Here is a 19,891-nt window from a genome sequence, read left to right as displayed (position 1 = left end):
GAACATCACCATTCAATATATTTTACATTTTTGTCTTAATCAGACTAATTGTTGACAGTATTCCTAATTTACTTTCCTCTCCATTTAGTTTCTTGCTTGTCAAGTTACCCACCTGGAATAGCTTGAAAAGTGTTCGCCCATTAGAGGCGACCATCTCAAGCAGCATGTCAAACTGCTGCCCCTCAGTGGTTTCACTGTAGGGGGCGCAGAGTGCAAAGGTTAAAAAGTCCAACAAAGAGCTGATGACCAAAGCTCCTGTTCCATGGTCCTGGAAAATATGAGAAAAAGAGAAATAACATTAGAAACATAGTATATATGATGTGATTTTTTAAATACAAAAAAGTTATGAATGTCCTTGTATGCCTGAGCTTCAGAAAAAAGGAGAGAAAAACAGCTTGCTGACAATAAAAAGACATGTACCACATTAGTAATGAATTTTTCAAGAAGGTTTTCAAGGAACTTCTTGGAGGATAGCAGCGAGGCCTTGTTCAGCTGCTCCTGCCTCAGGTCATAATCATCATGCATCGGCTGGAGAAAAAGATCAAAGAAAAAAAAATCTCAGTCAAACTGCAAACTCCATGTCCCTGTACAGTCATAGCAAAAAGAAAGTGCACCCTCTATCAACTCTAATTTTTTTATGTAACAGGACACAGTGGGGGGGAAAAAAAATCATCTGGTCTTTACAAAATTTTAAATTATTTAAATGTTGTGGAGGAATATTTGCTCACTCTTCTTTATAGCATTGTTTCAATTCAATGAGCTTTACGGGCATTTGTGTATGCACAGCTCTCTTAAAGGCCCGCAGCAACATTTCAATCACGCTAAGGTCTGGACTTGTCCAAAACCTTGTCCTTAGACTTGAAAGACGAGTGCTTTCTTTTTACCATGGGTTTAAATATGTTTGACATCTCCATACTTAGGTGACTTACACACATAAGAGCACAGAGCATGTCTATAGCAGCATGTGTCACGCCATTGTTGTTCCTTTTTAAAGCTTTTACCGTCTTTACTCCCAACTTTTCCCTGAACCTAAAACACACAGACAAATTAGCAGATTTAAAAACACAACTAAACATTCAACGTAAAGTTAACAGGAACAGAAACAGTATTATTTTTGTGTTTTGTTTTTTTTTTACATACATTATAAAAACAGGTCTGGGGTTGGATACACAAAGAATTCATTGCTTCAGAGGTGGCTTGTTGTTTCTCGTGCTTTTCAGCCATCTTTCAGGAAAGAGTTTATTGTTTATTTAGCACAGTGTGTGTATTGTGAATCTGGCAGGGAAACACCAAGCTACGCTAGCAATGAATCTCTCAGGATAACCAATTCTGGCTCATTTGCTTCACAGGGAACAAGGAATAAACAGTAAATACAGTTCCTCTCATACATCTCAGTGACCCCGGAAGACTGCAAGGCTCCTGGCAATACAGAAATGTAAAGATCAGAATGACCGAAGCCGATAAAGGGAGAGAGATGAAGGCGCAAAAATGAGAGGAGGACATGGGGATGGTGGAAGGTCAAGACAAATCGAGGCAGACAGCTCGACTGAACAAAGTGAAGCAACACAACCTCCCTTTAGAAGTGCTCATCGTACAGCCTGAGATGAAAGCAGAACAAAGATAAAAGAAGAAGGCTGATAGACAGCTAGGACAGACTGTGGAAAAAGATCAAGAAGGATATGAAATACAGAGAAAGGGCAGACTGAGATGTATGGATTCATATTTACGTTGCATCTGTGAGTCCAGACCCTTGACCAGACCTTGGAATGACAGAGCATGCCTGTTACCAGCAGCTCAAATGTATACTTTCAGCAAGTAAAAGGAGATGGGCAAAAGTACATATGTGGACAATCTTACTTTGGCAGCTGGGTGAAAGCTTGAAAGCCAGCCTTAGATGCCACCAAGCGTCGTATGGCCTGAAAATGACTTTCCAGTTCAGTATTAAGAGCCGGCAGCTCTGTATCCTGGCTTAAAAGAGCCAGGATGGCATTGTTGATGAGCTTCTCTTTGTTCTCAGAGAAAAGACCCTGGAGAGAATGAAAAAGGAGACATACAAAGAAATTACTGTGACTCCTGTTTAGGCAAATGCATAGAGATTAATCATACAGAAAATAAATCCACTCACATCTTGGGTTACTGCATGCAGCACTCCACTGTAGGATATGTTGGCATTGAATCTGAATACTGCATCTGCAAAATTTCCATCTAAGCAAAGGGAAAAGGGAGGAAGCAATGTTAAAGAAATTAATAGGATGTGCTGTCTGACCAAACAAAAGTGTGTCTGTCTATCTCAGCAGCAACGCTGGAAGGCTGGCGATCATAGAGAGGCGGGTGAAAACAAGAGTAACCAGAACACTTTTTCTCACAATCGCTCCATGGAGATGTTAACAGTGTCATCCTCGGTTGTACAAATAACAGTGATCAGAAAAACCAAAGAAATAAAACGGACTCAATCACAGTGGGACGCCAGTGTGAATACAGGGATGCAGGTTCAAGTTAGAGATAATGTGTGACACACGCAAAACCAAATATCTCATTTTGGAAAGGCGTGGGGGACGGGAGGGGCATGTGATAAGCAGTTTGGTCAGGGAACGTTTTAAAGGTCTGTGTGGCTGTACTTAAGACACCGCGTGGTGCCGGTTTTTAACGTCATGTATAATAATTCTGTTAAAATTAGTGAGACAAGGAATTAGTGAAAAAAAACATTAAGGGGAAAAAATGTAATGTCAATTACATTTTTCATAAAAATCAAAGAGGTTGAGGAAAATATCACCAGTGCCACCGAAGAAGCACCACTTACACTACTGTGTAAAATATTAACATTTAAATATGACTGTAGAGCAGATCAAAAACAAGATCCATGAATTTGTATCAGATTTTATGAGACAAAGGGGTCTGACTCACTGGGAGGTGCTGCCAGGAACCTGAGATGCAAACTCTCCACTTCTTCATCCACAGGCATGCTCAGTAGCCCCCATCTCTGTCCTCGCTGGGTGGGAGCCATCTTGACACACACATCTCTGTTGCCTGATGCTCTGACTCCATCAAGTAAGCTGGCTAACAGGGAGTCCCTACAAGCGCACGTACAGACAGACTCAGCAAAATGCACTAATGATCAGAGGGAGTGGCACCGGAAAAATAAATTAACTTAGAGATCACGGATAGAAAACACGGATCACACATAACATCATGGCCACCTGCTTAATATTGTGTTGGGCCAACTTTTGCTGCCAAAACAGTCCTGAAATGTCGAGGCATGGACTCCATCAGACCCCTGAAAGTGTGCTGTGGTATCTAGCACTAATATATTAGCAACAGATCCTTTAAGGTGGAGCCTCCATGGATCGGACTCGCTTGTCCAGCACATCCCACAGATGTGCGATTGGACTGAGATCGGGGGAATTTGGAGGCCAAGTCAACACCTCAAACTTCTCGCTGTCCTCCTATTCTGCCACCTTTCTATCGGAACAATTTGAGCTACAGAAGGTCATCTGTTGGATCAGACCACACCGGCCAACCTTCACTGCTGGGGAAGACCCCAGAAGAGCTGCAGTTTTGGAGATGCTCTGACCCAGCCATCTAGCCATCACAATGTTGCCCTCGGCAAATTCACAAATCCTTAGTGTTGCCAATTTTCTGGCTTCTAACACATCAGCTTTGAAGAAAAAGAAAAACATTCACTTGCTTCCTAATATATCCCACACACTAGAACAGGGGTGGGCAACTCCAGGCCTTGAGGTCCGGTGTCCCTGCAGGTTTTAGATGTGTCCTTGGACCAACACAGCTGATTTAAATGGCTAAATTAGCTCCTCAACAAGTCCTGCAGTTCTCCAGAGGCCTGATAACGAACTAATCATGTGATTCAGGTGTGTTGACCCAGGGTGAGATCTAAAACCTGCAGGGACACCGGCCCTCGAGGCCTGGAATTGCCCACCCCTGCACTAGAAGGTGCTTTGATTAAGAGATAATTAATGTTATTCACTTCTTCACTTCACCTGTAAGTGGTCATAATGTTATGCCTGATCGATGTGCCATTACGGTTAAAGAGAAAAAAATTCTAACTGAAATTTAGCGTGACAAAAAACACTGTCGAACGTACCTTTCTGTGGAGGAGAACTTCCTGATCTGACCTCGGATAAATTCTACAGTAAACACCTGAGGATTTTCCACATCACAGATGAGAGCAAATATCTGAGGGGAGATGAGACAGAGCGAGAATGCCCAAAAGAGAGTGGGAGGGGATAGTTTAGCCTAATAATATATAATGAAGCAAAAAAAACAACATTTACCTCTCATTACAGCTGCACACAATATGCTTTTGAGTGAGTGACTTTTAGTGCCAAAATTATTCCAACTTTTTGTTAAGGCTCACCTCTCCAAAGGGTTTGATGGTGACTATGTTGTACGAAGCGGGGTCTCTCTCCACTAGACACGTCTCTGTCAGGGCCAGGATGCGCTTAACGGGTTCCTGGAAGAGACAAAAAGCACAAACATCTTAACATGAATGATACTCTCAAAAAATCAGCACATTTTTCAAATAATCCACTACATAATCAGATTAGAAACCTAGTCAATTTTTGGATAGAATGTTCACAACCACCACCCTACAACAATGAGAAGAGCAAAATAAACTAGAGCGTTCTCACCGGATGTCGAGGGGTGATCTTCTGCACCACAAACTCTGCTAGGGAAGTTATGCTCTCGTCTGAGCTGTATTTCCCCAACCTGTCTGTCATGAAACCCTCAAAAGTTAGAGCCTCCTTCCTCAATCGAAGAGTGATGCCAATAAAGTTCCCGGCATGCTCTATGGCACTGCGAATGATTTCATCTCGATGCTCTGAGGCAAACAGATGCTGAAAGAAAGGAAAAGGAAGGTGAAGAGAAACTTGCTCATATGTTTTTAAAGAAATAATGAATTTTTAAAAAGCTCCTTAATATACAAAAACACAAACTTTATGAACACATACCAGTCTGCTGAAGCCACCGTAAAGGATGCAAAATCCTCCCTGGTAATCGGAGACCTCGACAAAGCCCTCTACATTTCGGTAATCATAGGAACACACCACTCGGTTAGTGTGGGGGTCGATCTGGTCGATGCCGCCTGGTGTCACCTCTAAACTCACAGGCTTCCTTGTGTCACTCCAGTGGTGCTTGTAGCAATTGTAGCGCTGCCAAGAATGTGGCACATGTGTTGTAAGACATTGAATATAATGACCCAGCAATGGTACACCTACGCTATATGGACAAACCTGGGCCACAACTCTTAATCTTTGAATTGTGGGTGTTTTGATTCCCATTGCTACTGCTGCATAAAATCAAGCAGCTAATTTACTCATGCATTCTGCCTTTACAAACAATTGTGAAACAATAGGTTGTTTCAAAGAGCTCACTGAATTTGAACACGGTACAATTACAGGATGCCACCGTTGCAAAGTCATTTTGTGAAATTTCTTCCTTCTTAGATATTTCATTATCAGCTGTAAGTGGTATTATTGCAAACTAGCGGCATTTAAGAACCACAACAACTCAAAGTGGCAGACCACACAAGGTTACAAATTAGGGTCACTGAGTGCTGAGGTACACGATGTGTGCAAGTCGCCAACGCTCTGTTGGCAAACTGCAGAGTTCCAAACCTCATCTGACATTAACATCAGCACATAAATTGTGCACCAGGAGCTTCATGCCATGTGTTTCAGTGGCTGAGAAGCTCCTGTAGGTTTGACGTGTGGGTGGCCCAGTACTTCTGTACATATAAATGTATATTCAAACTTTCATTTTGATCTTTATTCTCTTTTTTTTTTTAAGCACAAAAATAAATACTTACCCTTCCAGTTATCTTCCCCTCAGAAAACTCTGTTCTGAATCGCTGTGAAAAAAGAATAATAAGGAAGTCAACAGTGTGCAACCTTACACAGCTAACTGTTGAATCATTGACTAATAATTGTAAAACACAACTTCAACGATGGAAAAATACAACTCCTTCCATAGGAAATACTTGTTGCTGCTTAGTTCAGCATAATGACTTTAATTCTTTACAAGAACAACAGTTCCAATGATTCATATCTTTGCACAACACTGACAGCACATCAAACGTTGTGACTTCCAAGTGTTGCATTTCTTAAAAAAAAAAAAGTGCATTGCACATTAAGTGACCTTGTTAAGACACTACAGCTACAATAGGCTACATCAAAACACCTCAGTCAGGATGTAAAGTCTATTCAGTCAATGGTGGTACTATAGTACTAGCCATGTGTTTATCCTCACCAGCGCTTCTGTGAGCAGCTCTGTCCGGTGCTCTGTTGAAAACTTGAGCGTTTCCGACTTCTTGCCGCTGCCTTTACGGAATGTGAGGCTGAACTCTGTGCCCTGACCTTTTCCTACCGGGCCAATACCGCAGATGTCTCCATAAGTCCACTACAGACATAGACAGTGAAAATACAGGATTAAACACATGTTAAAGCATCAAAAGACCAGTTCAAACATTTAAAAAGTTTCCAAGTGCTTCCAAATGTACAAGAAGCATAAAGATAAATGTCTTATAAGATGCAATGATGCAGCAGTACAGCAGGATCAAATTTTGTGCACCGATAAACACAGAAAAATATATTCAGAGCTGTGATACTAAACCGTTTAGAAAATGTGGGCCACAAAGTGCCAAGAGCAGCACATCCCACAAGCATCTGTGAGGCACTGGAGGTAGAAGAAGAGGTTCATACATCATGAAGACGTTCTCATTCATACTGACCTGATTTGTTACTTCTAGCGTGGTTGGGTTGTAAGTGGTAATGCCATGTGTCCCCACTGAGAAGACTCGCTTGTACCTGGAACACAGAGATGGAATGAGTCAGAAACATAGCCTACCCATCACCAACCACACATCGAAGCAACACCTACACCAACCCAGGCAGTCACATAATATTCGCTGAGAGTGTGGGGAACAGGGCGAAAGTGTGGTGGTTTTTTATTATTATGCGAGATCCTGATAATCTTGACAGCCTTGAAAAGAACCACATTAACTTATCTTAAAATTCCCACTCCGTTACATGTGAGAGGGTAAGAATAATGTGAAATGAAAAGCTCTATTTTTGGCCCTCTGTAAGCCAATGACGACTCAACCAAAGTAACTTTATAAAGACTGGGTTACCTAACGGCATCAACCATATTCAGGTTGGTTAGGTCAGTTCCCCTTTTCCCCAAATAGGAATACAGGATACAGCAGCATGATTTCCCATACCATTTGGGTTGCACTTCATTCCACTCCTTCAGGGAACGGAAGTTATAGTCATAACATTGTTTTCAGGTGTTTTGTGAGTCACAGGAAAACCTTAACTCCTAACAGTATCAAGCTTCACTGGCCCTATACGACAGTGAACGTGAACAATGTGTAGTTTCCAAACATTTACACACTGCCTTCAGTGGGTTTTGATTTTTGTCTGTGTGAGTCATCAAGGTTCCATACAAAACAGTGAGGCAAATTTTGGTTATTCATTGAATTTTAGGGCAGGTTTGCGCATAGGCAATACACAGAATGCATTTAAATTTTAAGGGAAAATCCAGATAAATCTCTTTAAATCTGTGATGCGGGGATTGGGCTCGATATAGGGCATGTCACGTCTAAGCGCACGTCCTCCGAAATCGCTTTTGTTCTAAGAATATTATCTGACATATTACAACAAAAGGTTACAACCTTTTGTATCTCAGCAATTCTGTGATGACTCATTGTTAAATAGTGATGAAAACACAAATTCAAGAGAAGTTATGAGTGGTGCTTTCTAACATAACAGGAAGGAAGTGCTGAATTATGATTTCTCAGTATTCTAGTATGTTACGCTGACAGTGTGCACATGTCAAATGTGGCAGATCAATATGTGCTTGGTTGGAGTTTTTTGGCAACAGCAACATTTTCAGCTGTTTTTGCCCAATTCATACATTTTCATTTTTAAATTAAGTTATTTATGCTGTGTTTATTAAGAGAAAGAGTGCAAACACAGTGTGTTTACATATAAATTGTACCTGGTATCGATGTGCTTTCCATAAGTCTTGAGCTACCCTTATTCCTGCATATTTTGCTTTTAACACAGGAAATGGGTGAAGAGACTAATTTAAACCTGCACACATACATGGAAATACACAACATAAGAAAAAAAACAAAAAAACAGAGTTTGTACAATTCTAATGACCTTTAAAGTCCATATTTGGAACAAGCACCTTGATTCTTCAACCCAGCTTGAACGTTAAAAGTTTTCTTTTAATAGTTCTCTGTGTTTCTTGAAGGACATTCAAAGTTCTTCTTTGGATGTTGGCTGCCCTTGTTCCATTTTCATCACTGTGTTTTACCGGTGAGAAATTGTGACTGTAGCGTCACCTCCGGGCCTCTCGTGACGGCCGTCTGTGTGCAGCAACATGGCGATGGGCATGCCCACGTTCTTGGAGCGTCCGGCAACCACGACATTCTTCCCAAAAGTAGGAATACCTGTGCGTTTAATAATTTCCCAAACACTGTGTTTTACCCATGGCTGCACATACTCACTGTCTTACTGCTCCTCTGACCTCCTATGTACATATATGCAAGGATTTGAGTCAAAAACTTCAAATTTGTATTCATCACTTCACAAGATTTGTTGTCACTGATTTTAAGTCCAGCTCTTGTGTAATCTGGAATATATTAGCCTTTACTCATCATTTTTGTACCTTACAAACGGCTTCTTGACAGGTACCTGAGAGCATTTCTGCATCTTTGATTAGGCTTCACTAAATATATAATGGCTCAACGGTCTTTGCTCATTTTTTTTCAGTTTCATCAAATTTTTACAGGAAAATTACAAAAAGTCTGGTTTCTTTGAACCAAAATGTAAAGACAAGAGTGGTAGCTCAAGATATTTGCACAGTACACAGTACAGTGTGCAGACTGAACATGCTGACTTAGTTCCTTTCCTTTTTGTACATCCTCATTAGGTCCCGTTAACATGAGCTAGTCCAATGAGAAAGCCGAGTAAGAGGAAGTTAATATTAGTGGTTACTTTTACATAATCCATTTGCAATTCTGTATGAATGAAATGACTAACACAAGTTGACAGGCAGTTGCTTTAGGCAATGCCATTAGGCTCAGGCTCATCCCTCAGGCTGTCCCACCCCTTCTCCTTTATATACCAATGTCATGTCCTTCTTGGGAAGCTTCACCCTTAGAAAACTATATAAATTGCTTCATCTCTCTTGACACCACTGCCTCTTTTGCATCATTATGTTATTTTAAGGAATGAAGTCTAAAACCATGAGTCTGCCCTGATCTCAGGGTTCTGGCTCTCTACATGTCTTGACCTTGGTGCCAAATGGCTTGAATTGGATGTCAGCACAAACTTCGTTAATTATTAATTCTCTGCGGGCTGATAGACTAAAAAAACAACAACAAAAAAAAAAAAAAACAATCTTGGTACAAAGGCAATATCCAGTCTTCTCTATCTGGTATACACGTGGAGGAAAAAAAAAAAAGCCAAATTTATGCCTAATTTTCTGATTTAACAATTAATTCATGTCTTTAAATTGAACCTGTGTTGAATAGTAGAATGTAGCTGCTAATAAATAAACTTAAACTTAAAGAACTTTATTGTCATTGTAGTTATACAACGAAATTTGTTTGGTAGCTCACAGAGGCCAGCAGCATTAAAACGAGAAACGGCATAGTAAACCAAGTAAACGTCAATGCCATTATCTTAAATGAAACAATAAAGACTTAACAAGAACTGACTTTCAGGATGAAGCACACAATAACAGGAAGAAATGAATACACAATGTAAGATGAAGTACAACTCAGATCAATTTAGGAGAGCAGATTATTAGAATGATTATTATGCAGTACTATGCAGAGATTATGAGAATGATTATTCCTATTATATTAAACAACCTTTAAAGCACTTTTGCAAGAATCCTTTAAAAACATTTTAAACATATGCTGTTGAATTTCAGATTTACATTCATACAAAGGTATGAAAATCAACTGGCCAAGACCTGGAACAATCATGTGTTTAGCCATCCATCATGGTAATAGAAGCAAAAACAGGTACAGTTTACACCACAGATATAATCACCATTCTCCTCTCTCCATTACTAAGGTTTCATAATCTTCCCATTAGGCAACTTCCTGTACCGTATGTGACTGAACACTTCTCAACCGTCTCTCCTTAAAACGTGCTTCATTTCTCACGAAGACATCTGAGCTTAAGAGTTGTTAGTAGGGCAACACAAAATAATCTTTCGTACAAGACTCAACATAAACACTGGATAACAGAGATGCAGAAAGCAGTGAATAGAGTGCGCTCCAAAACTATAATACTATGAAGGGAGGCAATGACAAGACCCCAAGTATAAACACAGAATTTTAACGGTGAAAAAGATGCATAGCTGTACTAGCAATAAGAAAATGACTGCTTTAAACTGAATAACAAAAAACAGAGATTGTGGCACTGTATTAACACACACCAAAATGATAACACTGTCAAAACGGTGCTCACACAGCTCCTGGATGACATTTAAAATTTTAATTCCTGTGGAAGCCGTAAGGGTGAGCCTAGTTTTTCAAAAGACTGAATAGAGGTGCTACACTTGCAAATATAAAGCAAGCTATAAAAGAAAATCAATTTGTGTAAAAAGTCAGGGAAACATCTTAATCTAATACTCTCTAAAACTAGTCACAAGATTTGACTAAATCATGTTCACAAGCATATTTCAGTGGAAAACTCTACAGCAACAGTGAGTGAACTCAAGACTACGAGATTTTCATCACTGTTAGTAAATCTGAAACTGAATCTGAAATGTGTAAAAAAGGAAGCGGGCAAAAATACAGAAACAAAACCTTTTCTTTTTTTTTCTTTTTTTTCCCACCACCATCCCTGCAGAAAAGACCACAAATATTGTCTCTGGCCCAATCCCTGTGTCCACACTGGAAAGCGAATGCCTGATTTATAGTACTGTGTTGAATCCCTTAAGTAATGAGCGACATTTATGCTAGTGTGCTGGTGTGTTTGTATCGCTCTGCCATCACAAGCGAAACTGAGCCATTCACACTGAACTTTGAGAAACTCTTGAACAGTTACTTTTACTGAAATGGAGGAAGGAGAGACTCTGAACAACCGGCCCTGCGTATATGGACTGTTAGAGCTATTATGAGGAAAACCTCCATCTGTCTACACTGGCAGAATACAAAGTATTCCATTTGAGGAAGTCGAGGAAGTTGAGGAAGACAGATACAGTAATAGCTTAATACATTTTGTTTCACTGCGAAATCATCTTTGTGCTAATCAATAAACTGTGTTTACTACCAAACAGACCAATCACAGTGGAGGTCTGCATCACTGGGATGTACAGTTACATTTCTGGGAAGGTACACATCAGGTACAGCATATGGTACACAGCTAAGCCATAGCCTACGCTGTAGATTTACTGCAGTTCTATAAATAAAACATAAGGGCTGTCCTACTGTAATTGGTAAAGTGCATGAAGGCTCTCTTACAGACAATTTGAGCCATTTATTTATACTTTCCTTAAGTCTCTATTTCTGCAAGCTTTGCCTATAGGAAGTCAGTTTGTAGCACAGTGCTGTTAAAAAAGGGGTTGATGGAGATGATTTAGTAAAGTGTAAGAAAAAAAAAAGTTAAACAAAAAATAGAAAACCAACCAAAAGTTATAAGAAATAATTAAAGTTCTGAGAAAAGGGTTTCATTTGAAAATGGATAAATGCAACAACTCACATATCTTCTTTATTAAATCTTTTTTTAATTTTATTTTTTTCCTTAACTGTGATGTTTTGGCAAAAACAAACTGATTAACTGACAATTTGTCCTTTTATTCCTTCTGTAAGGCAACTGGCAATGTCACATGACATGTCACAAAGTCTGTCTCTATCACACATTAGAGTGTGACTCTGAGGCACTCCTGTGGCAACCTGAAACAGCTTCCTCTTACTGCGGGTATTGCAATTGCATAATTAAATAAAACCAAGAACATCATTCCTTGGCATGCTTCGTGGTGTGGCAAAAAAGTGCTTAATTGGTTGGTTAAAACCAAATGGTATAAGATATTTCTCACTACCCACTAAAGACAAAAGCCACCCACAATAAAGCTGGTATAAAGCAAGATGAAAACCTGCACCCTAATGAGAATCTTTCTCTCTGCTGATCTATCAAAGCCCTGTGTGGCAGATCCTCTAAACTGCGTTTGACTTGCACCAGAGAGACTGCTCAACTCAATCTCAGGTTGTCTACGTTTTCTGTCTGAGGCACAGAAATGGGTTACACAAGCACCAGCTCAAGTTTCATTTTCATTTCTCTGTGATCACCCACTCGCATAATTCTCTGCCGCCCTACTCTTAACTTTCTGTCACTTTCTCTCACTCTCCTCAGTGAGTCAGTAAAGTGACCTTCAAATGTTGATGGCAACAATTTATGTTTACAAAGGCCATTACATGTGATTCACATACTTTTCCTGCTCAGAAAACCATTCCCGTATGGATGGGAAGAGACTATAAGGATAGAAATTCCTGTTCACTAAAGCATTGACCTAATGACCTGCATTTAACTTGGGTCAGGAGGGTCATGACGTGAGCCTTGCAAGTCCGATAAACCACTAAAAGGACCTTAAATTGGATCCTCGTGTTGCTCAGGCATAAGAAGGGTGAAATCAGGAAAAAAAATACTTAAGAACATGTAAACAGATTTTTTAAACCAACAATGCTTATGGCTCACTGGTATGCTTTAGTTGCAGCTTGACAAAATTATATGAAATCTAAAACATCTTTTATTTTTTGTTTTAAAGCCATTTGGCTACTATATGTTGCATTTACTGTCAAATTGCAGTAGTACAAATACATTTCATTCATGTTGCATGAAATGCCCTGCCTAACTTCACAGTTACTCCATTTCAAAATAATCCCAAACATGATCATATTTATTTTTTACCACAACTTCAAAATTGTTTCATAAGAAAAGTAAACATCTTATTTTATTAAATTTCTATGATTTCATAGCTGCGATGAAAAGTACCAAATAATCATAACAGGCCAGTCACAAATAATTTTCTGGTCAATGTTTTCTTTTTTTTTTAAAAAAGCCTCTTCTAACAGATTCTTCTATTAGAAGAAGAGCTGCTGACCTCTGGTCTAGGATTGAGTTTAAATCATATCTGGGAAAATGAGCTCTGGCTTTCTTGTGATGGCAGTGTAGAGCACTAGCAAACATATTCGTCCCAAGTCTCCCATAGATGTTCAGCTAACATGGGATGAATGAAAAGGCCATTACATACGATTCAAATTTTCCCTGCTCAGAAAACCATTCCCAAAAAGATGTGAAGAGACTATGAGGATAGAAATGCTCAATCATAGGATATTCACTTATGCTTCCCACACCAACAAGATTCCTCAGAGCATAAAAGAGCCACTGGATGTGTTCACTGTAGGGGTCATCGTACATCAACGCGCGTTTCTGCCGGACACTTCAAGAAGCATTAGTGGATGAACCTCTGACGATGGCTAATGCTTTGCAGCCCTGCTTAAGTTTCCCAGGTCAATAGCAGGCCTTAATGGGACAAAGGCATTTAGAAAGCAAGTATTGGTAATGTGATCCCACCTCCTGACTGCTCAAACTAGGACTTGTCCTTTCTATTAGCTTTGAGGGCTTCCAAGTACAGGGCAGCTACTAGTTTTACACATTTGCCGGTTTAAGGGTTCAATTTGCACACTGACACAACTTAAATGCTGTATAATGTCCCATAAATCGGTGTATGATGGACTTTGGGGGCTAATCAGATACATGTTCACAGATAAGTACGTTGGCTTCATTGTATTGTATTACATCATAACCGTTTTTAATCTCCTTTTAAAAATGCATTAACATAGCTCAGTTAGTTCCTAAAGGCATAGTTAGGATAAAAATCAGTTGGGTATCTTAACTTTTCTACACACATAAAACACATTAGCTTATAATTTTTATAAGGTAGGCAGTAAACATGAAAGAAGGCATGTTTCCCCAGTCCAATAGGCTCTTGACATAACAAAAATGTTTGATGTCTTGTCCCAGCCAAGATATAATACAGTGTTTACTGTTGTTTAATCTCCTGATAGGCACTCATTACCACCTACAATGTTTGACAGAAAAAGAACACTAGCTCTATCATTTAGTAAAGCAGCTTTTCATGCATGACCCCCTATATTTTCCCAAGATAAAGAAGCCAAAAATAAAGAAAGATCTAAGTGATAATTTGGGGACATTTCCGCTTTAGATCCACTGTTTTGTGAAATTATACGCATAACATCTGAAACAAAATATACCGAAGACACTGAAATACTATTTGTGAGTCTAAAAAAAGAAAAACAAAACAAAAGTTGCATTCTTACTTTCCCCTCCAGGAGTGTTTGGTAGTATAGAAACAGGCCAGGTCTCTGTTTTCTTTGACGACATTCATCTTTTCACAGGACCTAAAACACAGAAGGAAAGTTACCATGACAGGAATTTTTTAAAAAGCAAGTTTTTCACCTTCAACAAATACAAAAGTCAAGGAAAAACATGTTTTAAAGATGTTCGTTTAGGCATTTCTTTAGGGTAAGTATTATATTTCCAGTTGTCATATCAGCTGTTACCAAAATCCTTAACCCAGACTTTTGTAATTCACAACCATACCATGTTTACATAACACACATTCCAGTATACCGTGACACACATGTCACACAGTCTCTGAACATATTTTGCCTCAGATTTCCACCAGATACCGAACTAATACAGTGCAAACAGTGATTATCCATTAACAGGGAAGAGTCTTCTGCAGCTGGGAGTCCATGACTGAGTCATTCTTCACTGTTATAAGCTACAGCAGGGACAACCCTGTCTCTTCATGCTCTACTTCTATCCTTTATAGTTGCATTCTTGCAGACTCGCTTTGAAAAGTGACACCCCCAAGGAACCAACTGGGATATTACAGCTTGCTCAGCATAAACAAAGGGGAAGCAAATGTCTCCATTCCATGCTGATAACCATAGGTGCAAAAACAATACAGCAGTTCACGAACTGAGAATGTGTCAATAAAGTCTGGCATGAAGCCAGCATGGATAATTGAGGCTACGTAAATATACAGAAGTTAGATGGTGTCTTAGGGTTTGGCCAGGCTCCCAATTTGAATTTACAATGGGAAGGAAAAATAAATCACTGTAATTTTACTTCCAGACTAGGACAGGTGCACAAGGATTAACAGGTTTGCTTTTCCAGCTGACAATAAAAACAAAACAGAACATTACTTTAAGTAGCGGACAGTTAACGATAAACCAGTCACCAGAACACAGTAGAGAAAAGGTGGGAAAAACTGCCTCTGCTATCCTTAGTGCAGTAAATTGTAAGCGACTGCAATGTGACAAGGGGAACCTGTGTCAGCATTCTGCCAGGATCCTGGAAAAAAAAATCTGACTCCAGTTTTCCTTCCTCTCCAGATCGGAGTGCAAATAAAGCAGGGAGCAGCAAAATTATTCATCTATGCATTTATCACAGTTTCTTGTTTTTTACCGAGGACCAGACACAATATTAGGCAAATTTTAAGTATGGCAACACAGGATGAGGATCTTCCAAAGTTTTAAAGGTTTGACATCGCTGTTTCAGGAAGAATAAAGAAATAATTTATTTCCCTCCGAATATACCGTCATGTAACTGTATAATCTCATACAGGCAGATGTTAGCATGAGGGACTGCATAGACTGTGCTTTGCTGCAGCACAGAGCAGAGCAGTTTTATTACATTACTGGGATGAGTGTGCTGCTACGACTGTGGAAAAGAAAAAAACAAGGTAGATTCCAGTGCTGGGTCATGTGATTTACCCCTCCCTGTACCCATCTGTCCCTTTTTGCCCTTATCAACAGCAAATTATTCCTGGTCTATCCTCAAACACATTTTAACAAAACAGAAAAAAGAAATATGAGATAGGCGAACCCAGCACACTGCAAGCAAAGCACATAATCAACATGACAACTTGATCCAAACAGATTTTCACAACTTTTCCTTTAACAAATACAGTTTTTAATAATCAAAGGTCTTGTTATGTGGCTGTCTGTGACAATTTCCGCAATCCCACAGAGGATACTGGGGTGTCCTTTTTACCAAATATCTTTATCTAATACCATGTTACTCACAAGGAACTACCCAACTAGACTGCAGCCACAGGTTGTATCCATCACAACAATTTGATCAGGTAACTCTCAGTACTCTACATACTATAAAAATACTATTTAGTTTACAAGGCTAGGTCACCTGTTTCCTTTGGAAAGCAGATGGCTGACAAACTTTAGCATCAGAGTGGGTGCAAGGGTCAAAATATCATGTGCTATGACATCACTATATGGCTCTAACAGGTTTTTTAAATACCTTTAGTTTAAATTCTCTTCTCTGCAATGATATTAGTGAAGCTCATGTAAATTAAAAGGCGCAATGCTCGAGTAGGGAAACACATGAAGGATGCAGACCTTCAGAACCATATAAAATCTTATATCTAGGCCAGGCCAGGCCAAACACATAATATGAGCTTGATAATCTTATTTTCACCTGTTTTGGGTTTTTTGTGCCCTGCAGATATATTGCAACACACACCGACATTAGCCAACTATATGAAACAATCTCTAAACCGAGACGGGAACTTAGTTTGCATTATCTTCTGTGGATCTGCAAGGATTTTATGCAAATATCTTCTCGAAAACTATCATTTCTTCTCTCTTTTTTAAAAAACAGCTAACTAGAAATATAAAACTAACAGTTACACGAAATAGGCTGAAATGGCAAACAGCAATTCTTAAATTGTGTGCAGGTTGTGCGCTGGCTGCTGATCTGTCAAGTAAATCCATGACAAACAGCATTAACGTTACCAAGCAGTTAGCCAGACTGGTTCATTTCAGCAGGCCTACGCGGTTCACTGTCAGGCTAAGCACGGCGGCATAGTTTTGCGACGTCGACACTTGCTGTTCCGCTTAACTACAGTGACCAGCCGATATACTTTGTTATCAGCGTCTGTTTGACAAATGCAGAAAAAGGGGCTGTGGCAGGCCAGTGCTTGGGTTAGCCACCAGCTAACGGCTAACTAGCACATCACTCAGGTTTTACGGACGAACTAGCTAGTCGCATTAGCGACAGGGTTCAATCAAGCAAACATTGGAGAAGCAGACAGTGGCAGGCGCTAACGGCCGCGTTTACCTGTAAAATCGCTAACGGGTGTTATTCGTAGCCGTCCCTCAGCCCCCCACCCTCCTCTGACTGTGCCCGGTGCGTCTCAGTTTTCCCAGTGTGATGCTGAAGGTGCTCAGTTACGCCGTATTCCCCCCAACTGGACTCAGGACGCTGCCATATTCCTCATACCAAAAGTGTGCTACTGCGCAAGCGTGAGGCCTGCCTGTCATGCGGCTGTCAGCTGATTGGTTTGTCAGGAACCAACATTGTGAAGATACCTGATACCAGATCGGTTATTACGTCGAATCATTCTATTTTTCAATTGGTACATACCTTCGAAACTGACCTCGGAACAGTTCAGCGATGCCATATACTGCGGAAGGGGTTTATTACTGGAAATCTCTAGTTTCTTTTAGAGAAGAAATGACCGAATATGCGACCACAGACATAATACTTACATTTCCCTTTTCACCAAATAGTCGAGCACATACAGATTACACACGTAAAGAAGTGAAGGTACTATTAAAAAATTCAAGTAAAGAGGTATAAATAAGAATAAGTAGTTTGCAAAATTATGCACGATCAGGGAATGAAAACGGAGTACAGCTCCTCTACTTGCAAGTAGCCTGTTGTATAATTATTACTCCAAATAACCTTCATGACTAAAAGTGTCTGCTTATTTTTCATCAAAGTTATGTATGACGAAAATATAGGGATAGTCGAAGGGATGCTTGGTAAACTGGACAGCAGATTAAACCTCGCTGATTCCTTTATATTTTACTATTTACCTCTTAATCTTACAAAAAAAAATTTGCAGAAAGAGAGGGGAAATAGCTGGAAAGAACATATTTCTGAACAGTAGCCTGTTCAATAAAACGCAACTCCTGGGATAAATACAACTATTCTGCCCCCTAGGGACACTTTCCCATCAATGCAGCAATTCCTTTTGCTCAGGCATAGTATTCATACAGCCAGTTTCCCGCACATGGGTTAAGCCTGTTCCTAAAGTAGAAGAAACATTAAATGAGGATCTCCACTTAAAAACACTAGACAGAGAAGTTCCAGAGCATAATAAAGGACACAGATATGTCAGGCACACTCAAACAACTTTAAATAAACACGTAGAAAACAGTATTTTTCATCCTTCCCCAGTAATCCTAACATGAATCTACACACTGCTTACTGCACTGTGTTATTTTTACATCATTTTATGTATTTTATTGCCCATTATATTTCATTACTTTTTTTGCATTCATATTCATTTTTTTCTCTTTCCATTCACTTTCCATGCATTTGGTCTTGAAATGACTCACATTTGTATAATATTACATTTCTTTTTGACACATTGTTCATATTTCAGCTGCCCATCAAAGTAAACTACCTGAATACAATGTTAAACTGTGAACAGCCTACAAAGAAACAACTGAGATGTATAACAGGACCATCATAAAGGCCTCTAAGAAAAAGTAACAATTTGTTACTCTTTAAAAAGTTACTCTCGCGTGTAACTTTACTGTTTTTCAACCCCTGTCTGAATTTTTAAGTAACTCACCGTGACTGCAGGTAAAGAGGAAACATCTTTGCCTTGTTACTGACTGTTACTGACAGATGTTGCAAACTAAACTTGAGCAGAGCAGCAGTCACGTTATAAGCCATCTGATTAGGTGACTAACCATGCGCTGCCCGTTAGTCTAATTTAATTAGAGCTAGAGAGACATGAGGGGGAGAAAAAAAAACATTTCCGTCTTTTTCCATGGAGTCAAATGGAGGGTGAAGTTCTTGAGGATGAGAAGACAGTGCCAATCAGTGAAGCTTTTATTTGGCTCAGATGATGTCCACTGCATTTGACTGATGGAGAAACAGACCAGACGATCAACAGAATCTGAAAGACTACAAAAAGACTAACTGTCTAGTAAATGAGAAATTAAAAGCATTGCAATCTGTTGCTGAAAATATTAAAATTTGATATTTAGAACTTTATGGTCTTTACAAAATGTATAGCTGAGAGTTTGGCTTTGTTGTTACAACCCTCTGGGTTAGACTGGACAGGGTTCCTGTGTTTGTGGTTTGTGCTCCTGTCATACTTTTTTTTCTAGCCAGATGGTGCCACCTACTGCTGTATACTGTGCAATGAATGAGCTCAGGCAGGTACTTGCTGCATAATAAATACTTTGGTAGTGAGACTTGATATTATGTGTGATTTGGATATAAAGGCAGGAGGCCAAACTGGAGGTGACAGAATTGAAGATGTTAAGATTTTCACTGGGCAAAATGAGTACATCACAGGGACAGCTCAGGCTGAGTGCTTTGGAGACAAAGTTAGAGAAGAAAGGCTCAGATGGTTAGGGCATGTGCAGAGGAGGGGTTGTGGATATACTAGGGAAAGGGTGTTGAAGATGGAGCTGCCGGGAAGTCCACATAGAGGATTAATGGATGTGTGCTAGGAATAAGTGGAGATGGAGGCAGGTAATGCGGTGTGGTGATCCCTAAAGGAAAAAAAACCAGAAGAAGACAATTTAGGCTTTTTGCAATCACAAGACAAGAGACGGAAAAATAAAGTTGAGACGAAATGAGAGGAAAAAACAAATTGCATGTAATGATCGAAATGATTAATTAGTATTTCAAACTCTTACTTGCTTTCCTGGCTAATTTTCTATTAGTAAAACATTTTCAGTTCTCAGTGCAACACCTCCAAAGATTTTTACACT

General features: G+C 39.6%; 1 protein-coding gene across 4 annotated transcripts in view; it reads right to left on the bottom strand.

The window, feature by feature from the left end:
• The window catches only part of dnajc13 (dnaJ homolog subfamily C member 13), a 31,491-nt gene extending 14,109 nt beyond the window's left edge, over positions 1–17,382 (bottom strand). For 2 of the 4 annotated variants that reach the window (XM_085286861.1, XM_085286863.1), the window contains exons 1-16: positions 17,211–17,381; positions 14,384–14,464; positions 6,746–6,821; positions 6,265–6,414; positions 5,825–5,866; positions 4,968–5,168; positions 4,647–4,853; positions 4,373–4,468; positions 4,100–4,191; positions 2,905–3,071; positions 2,126–2,205; positions 1,858–2,027; positions 1,728–1,760; positions 930–1,029; positions 421–528; positions 113–268 (exon numbers count right to left, since the gene is read on the bottom strand). In XM_085286861.1, coding sequence (XP_085142987.1) covers positions 113–268; positions 421–528; positions 930–1,029; positions 1,728–1,760; positions 1,858–2,027; positions 2,126–2,205; positions 2,905–3,071; positions 4,100–4,191; positions 4,373–4,468; positions 4,647–4,853; positions 4,968–5,168; positions 5,825–5,866; positions 6,265–6,414; positions 6,746–6,821; positions 14,384–14,451 — 1,746 coding nt within the window. In that variant the 5' untranslated portion in view covers positions 14,452–14,464; positions 17,211–17,381. Of the gene's footprint in view, positions 1–112; positions 269–420; positions 529–929; positions 1,030–1,727; positions 1,761–1,857; positions 2,028–2,125; positions 2,206–2,904; positions 3,072–4,099; positions 4,192–4,372; positions 4,469–4,646; positions 4,854–4,967; positions 5,169–5,824; positions 5,867–6,264; positions 6,415–6,745; positions 6,822–14,383; positions 14,465–17,210 lie in introns of all 4 variants that reach the window. The other 2 variants (XM_085286865.1, XM_085286864.1) reach the window with 2 other exon arrangements.
• Between the last annotated feature and the right edge of the window lie 2,509 nt (positions 17,383–19,891).

The sequence above is a fragment of the Mchenga conophoros genome, linkage group LG9 (assembly GCF_057382185.1).
Source record: "Mchenga conophoros isolate Kocher_MC1m ecotype Shallow Benthic linkage group LG9, M_conophoros_male_GT1.1, whole genome shotgun sequence".
In the NCBI taxonomy this organism is placed as follows: Eukaryota; Metazoa; Chordata; class Actinopteri; order Cichliformes; family Cichlidae; genus Mchenga; species Mchenga conophoros.
Note: the sequence above shows the minus strand (reverse complement) of the source record. Positions and strands in the feature narration are given on the sequence as shown.